Source organism: Dendropsophus ebraccatus, chromosome 5 (genome assembly GCF_027789765.1).
Source record: "Dendropsophus ebraccatus isolate aDenEbr1 chromosome 5, aDenEbr1.pat, whole genome shotgun sequence".
Taxonomy (NCBI): Eukaryota; Metazoa; Chordata; class Amphibia; order Anura; family Hylidae; genus Dendropsophus; species Dendropsophus ebraccatus.
Window position 1 is genome coordinate 17,123,045 of NC_091458.1, and position 11,675 is coordinate 17,134,719.

General features: G+C 44.4%; 1 protein-coding gene across 2 annotated transcripts in view; it reads left to right on the forward strand.

Moving 5' to 3' along the window:
• ANGPTL5 (angiopoietin like 5) overlaps nt 1-11,387 on the forward strand; it is a 33,817-nt gene extending 22,430 nt beyond the window's left edge. For both annotated transcript variants that reach the window (XM_069969600.1, XM_069969599.1), the window contains exons 3-8: nt 2,247-2,350; nt 2,958-3,051; nt 6,186-6,286; nt 7,271-7,391; nt 10,248-10,433; nt 10,750-11,387. In XM_069969600.1, coding sequence (XP_069825701.1) covers nt 2,247-2,350; nt 2,958-3,051; nt 6,186-6,286; nt 7,271-7,391; nt 10,248-10,433; nt 10,750-11,066 — 923 coding nt within the window. In that variant the 3' untranslated portion in view covers nt 11,067-11,387. The remainder of the gene's footprint in view (nt 1-2,246; nt 2,351-2,957; nt 3,052-6,185; nt 6,287-7,270; nt 7,392-10,247; nt 10,434-10,749) is intronic.
• The last annotated feature ends 288 nt before the right edge of the window (nt 11,388-11,675 follow it).

An 11,675-nucleotide genomic window follows, 5' to 3' on the forward strand; every position in this document is an offset into this window, starting at 1 on the left:
CACCACATACTGACTAACCCCGCTGCTACTGAATAAAATCAAACCTCATCCAGTCATATAGACGTAGCCCCAGCTCTACACAGGCTCTGTACACCATATACATTACAGTGCAGTTATATCAGGTGACTCACAGAGGACGTCTTCTCTGATCGGAGTTCTTTCCTTTTCATCTTCTTCTCCATCTGTCCTGGGCCGTTATGAGAATTTCTCCGAGCCACGAATCTACAGAATCTGCCAGACAGACATATTAGGCTCCTCACTCTGGCACCATCCTCATCTCTATACAAACTGCACATCTGTATTGGCCCCTTTACACCCTTATTTAGTAGGTAGCCCTGACACTATGTGATCCCCCTTATAGTATATGCCCCCCTCTGTGCAAGCACCCCTCGTGTAGTCCACTTAATAGATGGCCCCCCCATTGTTTCCCCCTTATAGATGGCCCCCGTGTTATCCCCCTTTTAGATGCTTCCCATGTTATCACCTTATAGATGCCCCCTATGTTATCCCTCATATACTGTACATGGCCGCCCATTTTATCCCCCTTACAGATGCCCCCCCCCCATATTGTCCCCTCCTCCTGCCCCTCCATCACCATACTACTACCCCTTTCATCCTCCTGCCCCCCCATCTTCATACTACAACCTCCTTTCATCATCCTGCTCCTCCATTTTTATATTACTACCCCCTTCATCCTTGTCCATCATCATACTAATACCCCTTCATCATCATCCTGCCCTTTCATCATCATACCACTACACCCCTCATCATCCTCTTGTTCCTTCATCATACCACTACACCCCTCATCATCCTCTTGTTCCTTTATAATCATACCACTACACCCCTCATCATCCTCTTACTCCTTCATCATCATACCACTACACCCCTCCTCATCCTCTTGTTCCTTCATCATACCACTACACCCCCATCATCCTCTTACTCCTTCATCATACCACTACACCCCCATCATCCTCTTGTTCCTTTATAATCATACCACTACACTCCTCATCATCCTCTTGTTCCTTTATCATCATACCACTACACCCCTCATCATCCTCTTGTTCCTTTATCATCATACCACTACACCCCTCATCATCCTTTTGTTCCTTCATCATCAAACCATTACACCCCTCATCATCCTCTTGTTCCTTCATCATCATATCACTACACCCCCATCATCCTCTTTTTTCCTCATCATACCACTACACCCCTCATCATCCTCTTGTTCCTTCATCATACCACTAGACCCCTCATCATCCTCCTGCCCTTCCATCATCATACCACTAGACCCCTCATCATCCTCCTGCCCTTCCATCATCAAACCACTACACCACCCTTCATCATCCTCACCTGTATGGTTTCTGTAGCCTCCTAGTCACACGCGCTGACGGGGGTGGGGCTTCTCACGGCAGGGGCGGAGCTTCCCGGGACATGGTGTTGCCGGGGCTGTCTCCTCAGAATCGGGACAGTCCCGGCAAAACTGTTGGCAATTATGCAGCACACACACCAGTGAGCTCTGTGTGCGCCGGGGCAGTGACAGGAGGCACACAGAGCTCAATGGTGTGTGTGCTGCCGCCTGCCGGGAACGGGGAACAGAGCCAGGGAGCTGGGATCTGCAAGTCAGCCAGGGGCCTCTCCCAGCCTCCCTCTTGTGATCGTAAGCAAAACATTGCTTGCGGTCACAAGAGGGAGTGGAGCAGTACAGTGGCAAGGGGGGGCCTCGCGGGCCCCCCCCTTGGTAGTGGCCCAATCGCAGCGGCTGCGACCGTGGTAGCTACGCCACTGCTTAAAGGGTATTCCCTTCCCAGATAATATATATTGTTGCTGGAGAGCTGCTAACAAATATACAATTCTTACCCTCCCTAGCCTACTGCAGCTCCTAGTCCAGTGACTTGAGATGCCTGATTGTGGCTGCTTCCAAAATGATGTGTCAGAGCACCTGCCTGCTCAGCCAATCATTGGCTGCAGTGTTGTCCCTCCTTGATCAGTGATTGGCTGAGCAGGCCGGTTTTGTTTGATAGTGTTATCTCAGAAGCCTCAAGTACAGGCAGAAAGCATTGGGGCCTGAAGTTGATCGGTTGGGAGTACACTCACACACACACACACACACACACACACACACACACACACACACACTCATATATATTGATAATAATTTATTATAATAATTTAAGAATTCTTAACTAAATGCATGAAGTGTTCCGAAATGATTCTTCTATAAGTAACTAAGTATTATTCCGCTTCAGAGAATCTGCAAAACTCTCTTATTGCTTATGCCAGAAGTACAAAGAAGATGTTGAAGAACATGATGGAGGAACACCAAAAATCTTTGGATTTCCTCTCTAATCAGGTGCAAATACTTCTCTACTCTTATCACTCCTGAGTTCTTTATTTGTACAGCTTACTATTCAATCCTTGGAAACCACACCCAAACTAGTACATTTTGATTTTGCACATAAAATTTCTATGGGCACCATGTAATATGCGAAATCTGCCAGGGGTGCGCTCCACACCATCTACAATAGAGTGCTCTGTGTGTGCATGTCTCGATTTCTATACTCAGTACAGCCTGTGTGATCTGCCCTCCCTGAAGACTTGGATGCTTTCCTCCCTCTCCAAACTTTGACATCCTTTCCCTCAATGGTGGTAAATCTAAAAGAGAACAGAGGGAGAGAGTCAGGAGCAGTGTATATATGCATCAATCTCAGAAGCAGCAGAATAACCAGCTGTATGCAGGTGTTGCACAGACTCTACAACAACCAAATAGTAGGACTTAAAGTCTATATAGAAAGTTGCTTAATAAAAATAATATATCAGTGTAAAGTATTCAGAGCCTACTTCATATGGTTAGAGACCAGATTTCTGAATAGCAAAGTGATGTATCATCCATCCCCGTGTAACAAATCTAGTATTATGACATTGTGCAATGTTCTTAATCCTCTCATTATTATCTATAGGTGAGTGAACTAACCAATAAGGTTCTTCTTTTGAATGCAGAAGTCTTGAAAAAGAACACTGATCCTTTCCTACATAGACCTTTTCAGACACATGGTAAGAATACTGGGTTTGTTGGAAAGTTGATGTATATATTTGCCAATAATGAATGATAATACTGCGGTCATTTTATTTCCAAAGTTCTCTACATATGTATATATACACTAAGCTTGCAGACTTTTGACTCATCTTGTACCTCTACATCAAAGACAGAAAGGAAGAAACTAATAGAGATGCTAGACCAGACCCCCCAAATAAATACAGACCCAAGATCACATAAATACCGACTCCAGACCAGATCATCATAAATAATAACAGACCCAGGACCCCATAAGTACACACAGCAGACCAGAACCCCCTAAATACAGGCTTCGTACCAGAACCTTCTTAAAGGGGTTGTCCGGCGATAAAAAATTATTCACAGAATAACACACATTACAAAGTTATACAACTTTGTAATGTATGTTATGTCTGTGAATGGCCCCCTTCCCCGTGTCCCACCACCCCCACCCGTGTACCCGGAAGTGTGGTGCGCTATACATTACCTGTCGCGTGCCGACCACGGTCTCCGATCGTCAGCAGTGACGTCTTCTTCGGGAGCTTGGCGGATCTTCCCGAGTGCCGGCCGCCCTCTGCAGCGTCATCCGAAGCTCAGCCGCGATTGGCTGAGCATAACTGTGCTCAGCCAATCGCGGCTGAGCAGCTGATGAAGTGGCCGCGTCATCAGCCGCTCAGCCGCGATTGGCTGAGCACAGTTATGCTCAGCCAATCGCGGCTGAGCTTCGGATGACGCTGCAGAGGGCGGCCGGCACTCGGGAAGATCCGCCAAGCTCCCGAAGAAGACGTCACTGCTGACGATCGGAGACCGTGGACGACACGACATGCGGTGAGTATAATGCACCACACTTCCGGGTCTAGCGTGGGTGGGGGGAAACACGGGGAAGGGGGCCATTCACAGACATAACATACATTACAAAGTTGTATAACTTTGTAATGTGTGTTATTCTGTGAATAATTTTTTATCGCCGGACAACCCCTTTAATACAGATTCCAGACCAGACCCCCTCAATAAGAACAGAGCTCCAGACCCTTTATATAAATATAGACCCCCCCCCTGTAGCAATATGTATATGCTCTGTATGGCCTCTAGGGGTCTCGCTACTTATATTGTTCATATAGTTTACTGTACTGTGTTATCTTGTTGGTAGTTGTTCAGTAGTTTACCTCATGTGAAATGGCAGCTGAATAAAATGTCTGCTACTCACAACACTGTCTGAGCCTCTGGATAAAGCACCAACTAACAGAACACCCCCAGACCATATATACCCCAGACCAGACCTAAAAACAAAGACCCCAGATGAGACCCTCCAGATAAATACAGACACCTTACCCAATGAATAGATTCAGATCCAAGACCAGACCGCCTAAATCAAGGCTTCGCACACGAACCCGGAGCAGACCAGACCCCCTAAGTAAATACAGGCCCCACACAAGACCCCTTAGACCAGACTGTACATGAATACAGACCTCAGACCATACAGACCCTAGATCCGACTCTCTTTAATACAGACCCTAGACCAGACCTTCCTAAGTAAATACAGATTCTAGACCAGACCTCCCTAACTAAATATAGACCCCAGACCAGACCTCTAAGTAAATACAGACCCCAGACCTCCCTAAGTAAATAGACCCCAGACCAGACCTATAAGTAAATAGACCCCAGACCAGACCTCTAAGTAAATACAGACCCCAGACCAGACCTCCCTAAGTAAATAGACCCCAGACCAGACCTCCCTAAGTAAATACAGATTCTAGACCAGACCTCCCTTACTAAATAGACCCCAGACCAGACCTATAAGTAAATACAGACCCCAGACCTCCCTAAGTAAATAGACCCCAGACCAGACCTATAAGTAAATAGACCCCAGACCAGACCTCTAAGTAAATACAGACCCCAGACCAGACCTCCCTAAGTAAATAGACCCCAGACCAGACCTCTAAGTAAATACAGACCCCAGACCAGACCTCCCTAAGTAAATAGACCCCAGACCAGACCTCCCTAAGTAAATAGACCCCAGACCAGACCTCCCTAAGTAAATAGACCCCAGACCAGATCTTCCTAAGTAAATACAGATTCTAGACCAGACCTCCCTAACAAAACAGACTCCAGACCTCCTTAAGTAAATACAGACTCCAGACTGGACATTCCTAAGTAAATACAGACCCCAGACCAGACCACCCTAAAGCCCATATTCCACAGGCCGACAGGAGCAAACGAGCGCTCGTTTCCCGCTCGCTGCTGCCGCTATTCCGGGAGTGCCCGCAGGGGGGTTGCCCGGGGGATTGTTGATCGTCCGGGCAGCTTATGGAGGTTAGCGGCGGTCGGCTGACGACGCTCCTATTCCACGGAACGACGGCAGCAGATCGCTGCTATCCTGGTCGTTTGTCTTTCAACATGTTTGAAAGACAACTGACGCAACGGTCAGCCGACATGAACGATGTCGGCTGATTGTTGCCTTTTATTCCACAGGACGATTATCGTCCGTAACGGCCGATATCGGCCAAATACACCTGCAGATACTCACCCCTCCCCATTCCTTTAGTCCACTTCACCCCTGAGTGCTACTGCATACACAATCCTGATGCATTGGTGTCAGGATCTTGTATTTGCAGCGCCTGAAAGTGAAGAGGACTGCAGGACCAGGGAGGTGAGATTTGCCGGTTTTCCTCTGGATTACTCTAATGCTGCGTTTACACGAAACGATAATTGGCCCGATTGTACGATTAACGATGTCGGAGTAACGATTTTTTTTCATAACGATCAGCATTTAGACGGTAAGATATATCGTAGGGAAAATCGTTTTGCGATCGGCGAACGACTGTTCACACGGAACAATCTGCAAATTTTTTTGCGAACGATCAACGACGATTTGAGAACTTGTTGAAAGATCAAAATGAACGATTTCTCGCTCGTCGTTTGATTGTTCGCTGCGTTTACACGTACGATTATCATTCGAATTCGGTCGTTATCGTGCAAATTCGCACGATAATCGTCCGGGGAAAAGCAGCATTATACAGGATAATCTATTACCAATCAGGTCCCCCTAATGCTGGTATAAAGAAACTCAGGATTTTCATGGTTACTACTTGTACTAGTAAAGTGGAGACCTTCCCCTTGTATCTCTGTTCAGGTTTCGATTGCACTGATATTAAGGACAATTTTGGAATAAATTCAAAAGCTCCGAGTGGAATATACATTATCCAGCCAGAAGGAACACACTTCCCATTTGAGGTAAGAACAGATATGGCTGTGTTCTCCTTACTGTGATCATTACTTAAAAGGGGGCAATAAGGGGGCACTAATACTGAATGGAATACAATGAGTGTGTGGAGGGCACTATACTGGGATGGGGGTGCACTTAGTGTGTAGGGGGCCCACAGGGATTACCTTTACTAAGTGAGGGGTCCCACAGGAAAGTTATCCTCACGTAAAAAAAGGTACTTCCTGTGGGCCCCCTTCACACTAATTGCACCCCCATCCCAGTATCGGTGCCAGTATACTGCCCTCAACACACTTATTGTAAAGACATAAAGACACTCAGTGCCACTATTTGGGGGAGCCCCCACTGAGTGCCACTATTTTTTGTAGGGAACTAATGGGGGTGATATTACTGTGTGGTGCCCTATTTGGACCAGCAAACAGTGCACTGGCAGTCTGGGTCAGGTGAAGAAGAAAAGAGAAAGTGAGAGCCCCCATATAGTCACTGTATGTAACTGCACTGTAATCCCTTACTTAGATATGCATATACTATAAGTTATAAAGAAAGTTATAAAGATTTAAGTCTTCCTATACTTATCAGCTGCTGTATGTCCGACAGGAAGTGGTGTATTCTCTCCAGTCTGACATAGCGCTTTCTGCTGCCACCTCTGTCCATGTCAGGAACTGTCCAGAGCAGCAGCAAATCCCCATAGAAAACCTCTCCTGCTCTGGACAGTTCCTGACATGGACAGAGGTGGCAGCAGAGAGCACTGTGTCAGATTGGAAAGAATACCACCACTTCCTGCAGAGCATACAGCAGCTGATAAGTACTGTAAGATTTTAGATTTTTTAATAGAAGTAAATTACAAATTTATATAACTTTCTGACACCAGTTGATTTGAAAGAAAATTATTTTCGCTGGAGTTCCCCTTTAATGGCCATCTTCATACATTTAATACAACAAACTCAATAAAAAAATCTCTTTATGTTGAATCTTCTACTGAAACGTCTTTCTAGGCGTTCTGTGACATGGATTATAGAGGAGGAGGTTGGACCGTTCTTCAGAAGAGAATTGATGGAACTATTGATTTCCAGAGAACTTGGCTGGACTACGTGGATGGATTTGGAGAACTTTCAGGTGATTAAGTCTTTGAATAATCTTTAACTGTCCAGAGCAGCAGAAAATTCCCATAGAAATCCTCTCCTGCTCTCCATACTGGAATGAATAGACCACTTCCTGCAGGACATACAGCAGCTGATAAGTACTGCAAGACTTTAGATTTTTTTTTTAGTAAAATACAAAACTCCAATAGATCCTTTAAATATTTTTTTTTTCTCCATTACAGTAGTATATGTTTATTATATCTGGTATATATCATACATGACTACTCCTCCAGGTCGATGTATACTCCTGCTGTGAAGAAGAAAATCTATAGAGTTAAAGCGAAGACCAACTGTGCTGCACAGGGAACGTTACCGAAAGGAAGTTCCACTCACTCTACATAATCCCTGTATTGTTGTGTCACATTATCCTGGTGTTACCTGTGCAGCTGCGGGTTTATGTTTGGGCCAGGATCCCATGGTTATGGGAAGATTACATTGTATTGATGCCTTACACTCCTTATAATTACTTTCTCATAGCGTTCTCCAGCCAACATACTGTGCAGGGGCTGGAGAATCCTCTCCGGGCAAAATCAGCCTGGAACCTAGTGCGATCTACTGATAGACATGACATGAAATGGCTATTCTAAGAAATTCCCAAAGTTTTTTCCCCCCAAAGAATAATGGTTCATTCTCATATATTTGGGGATCCAAAGCCATCCCGAGTGAAAGAGCTGGAAGCAAACAAGCTAGCAACTAGTGTGTAGTGTCCCACTACGTGTTTTCTTTCTCTTCATACACCTTGGTAAAAGTGGATCTCTCTAGTGTAACAGGTTAGGACAGGCTGGCCGCTGTTCCTTACTCCAACCACTAGATGTCACACTCTTACACAGCACAGCTGCAGCTAACACTAAGGTCTGGCTACACAAACACTTCCTTTTATAATAACTACTTCCTTTCTTCTAGTTAGTTAGCACCTGGCTACAGGCCAGACACAACGTTCCAGACAGAAGAGAGCAGACCCGTTTTTCTACAGCTAGTTACCCCACCACTCAAGACGCCTAGGGAAACTGGAAACTGGAGTCTTCAGCCTTGTCCTATGCCGAGGACATACTAGCTAAAACAGGACAGCTGACCACGTTAGAAAAAGGGACAGATAAACTCAAGACTGGACCTGCAGTAGAGCACAGTGCCGGCAAGCCGCTCTCTACTGACAAGATGGTCAGCTTTGTAGGAAGGACTCTACAAGGCAGCTCCACCCAGAGCAAGGACCTGGGACTTGTACTACCCCAATAGGACGGAAAACCGCACTAAGAAACCCTTTTCAAATAAAGTTTACAAGTTGCTTAAAATGGGACTCATCTCTACCGCCGCACCTGCACCTCGCACCTCACCTTAGTCCTCACCAAGGTCTGGTTGCCGTGTGTCCAGGGGTGGGTGTTACCACTCCTGGCCACCGTGACAAGTAGCCTCCAAAACACCAGAGCCCACCAGCCGGCCCAACAGCAGTACCAGCAACCCGGTCCACGGCCAATTTACTCTTATACTTCATTGAAGTGAGTGGGTTATCTATTCTGCAGTGGAGAATGATCATTAACCCAGGATCGGTGGTCCAGCATCCACTTGTGTGACTTGTCTTCATAGTCTTCACATTAGAAACTTCCTCTCCACATTTTGGCCAGACTGTATCGCGCTGACTCATTCATCCCCGGTGACTCAGGGTCTGCACCAATGGTTTAATAAGCGCACGGAAAATAAGTGAAACCTTGTTTAGGAAGAGATGACTTTACCCCCCCACCCCCACCCCCACCCCATGCTTCATGGGCCGTCCATCCTGTGTTTGCTTTACTGCAAGCTGTTTCACATTTGGCAAACATGACAGATATCATTTATAATGGTCTTTTATTTCTAGACACAGGTTCTGATTATTTGTATGTCTGTTACTACAGAGTTGTTTCTCCAGGCTGCTTAAAGTGACTGCACACCCTTAACATAACATTTCTAAGGCCTAAATTTTGTTCTGATTAATTATTAACATTTCCTTATTGGAGCCCAAGTTTGATACGCTGCATAGACATAGATTTAAATAATAAAACTTTTACTTCCTGCAGCCACCACTAGTGGGAGCTAACTGTATACTGTGTTATTATTTGGTTCATCTATCTATCTATCTATCTATCTATCTATCTATCTATCTATCTATCTATCTATCTATCTCCTATCTATCTATCTATCTATCTATCTCCTATCTATCTATCTATCTATCTATCTATCTATCTATCTATCTATCTATCTCCTATCTATCTCCTATCTATCTATCTATCTATCTATCTATCTATCTATCTATCTATCTATCTATCTATATATCTATCTCCTATCTATCTATCTCCTATCTATATCTATCTATCTATCTCCTATCTATCTATCTATCTATCTATCTATCTATCTATCTATCTATCTATCTCCTATCTATCTATCTATCCATCTATCTATCTCCTATCTATCTCCTATCTATCTATCTCCTATCTTCTATCTATCTATCTATCTATCTATCTATCTATCATCTATCTATCTCCTATCTATCTATCTATCTATCTATCTATCTATCTCCTATCTATCTCCTATCTATCTATCTATCTATCTATCTATCTATCTATCTATCTATATATCTATCTCCTATCTATTATCTATCTATCTATCTATCTATCTATCTATCTATCTATCTATCTATCTCCTATCTATCTATCTATCTATCTCCTATCTATCTATCTATCTATCTACTATCTATCTCATATTTTCAGATGACCTATTACACAAAAAAGAAATGTGTTCATAGTGGAGGACCCCTTTAATTAGATTTCCTTTGATAACCCTATGGTCTTGGTGTTTGCAGGTGAGTTCTGGCTAGGTCTGAAGAAGACATTCTGCATTCTAAACCAAAAGAACACCAGCTTTATGCTGAATATAGCCTTAGAGGCCGAGGACGGCTCGTCCGCATATGCCACTTATGATAACTTTTGGATTGAAGATGAGAAGACGGCTTTTATAATGCATGTCGGGCGCTACTTTGGGACTGCAGGTACATGGCTTCTCACATATTCTCCATACGGGGAAGTTACAAAGATAGAAACTTGCCTGTTGTCAAACACTAGTCCTCTCCATTATGTGCTTGTGCTCAGTAGTCCTTGATATTCATGAGCACCAGCTCCTTCTGTCCACCAGACGCTGATTGGCAGTTATCTATAATGTGTATATATACTGTGTATAGGCAGAGATCTGTCAATCAGCAGCTGGAAGGCGGGGGGAGGGGTGTGGCACAAAGTCCATTCTCCTGCATATTAGGAGAACAGCTGAACTGAATGGTAATAAATTAACAACTGTCCATTGATATTTAGGAGATGCCATACGAGGAAGCCGCAAAGAGGACAACCAAAACGCCATGCCCTTCAGCACATATGACGTGGACAACGATAGCTGTTACCCTTCCTGTTCCTTCAATGGCACCAAAGTGACCAGCTGCAGCCAGCACAAGAGCCGGAGTGGCTGGTGGTTCAGCCAGTGTGGATTAGCCAATCTGAACGGAGTTCACCGAGTGACCCGGGGTGTGGATATATCCGGCATCCACTGGGACACATGGGTAGAAAACAATACAACCATCAAGATTAAATCAGCTTCCATGAAAATTAAGAGGACTCATTACCCATTTAAATGAATGGTTGTGTCATTTGTGTTATTAGTATTTTTAGAAGGTAATATTATATTGTATTTAAAACCTAAACCCGTAACAGCGCACTTATATTTAAACTATGCTTAGTTCTCATCCTACAGCTCCGCCTTTGACTTTTTTTTTTGTAGGACATGTGACTTCATGTTGCCTGGCAACCACTTAAAAGGGAATCTGTTATCAGAAAATCCATTGTTTGTATAAAATTTATGTTGTTTTTAAAGACTTTTTGGTGATTTTTTTCTTCTTCTAATTCTCCAATCTACACTCTGTATTATAAAAGAATCCTGTAATCCTGCAGTTTTCATCCTGGCCACTAAGCCTAATAATAAACTGAGACTTTCTGTTCTGCAGAGAAAACTTTTCAGCAGTCTCCTCCTTATCATCCTCGGCAAGATTACAGTGAACATTAACGGATCTATACATAAATAACACAGGATCCACCATTCACAATAGGTGATGGCAGGGGCATAACTAGGATTCATGCCCCCCCCCCCTACATACCCACCTGGCCCATCGCATGACTCGAGCACCAGGGAGCTGTCAGAGCGAAGGAAAACTGCACCGGGCAAGATAAGTATGTGTATGGGGGCTCTT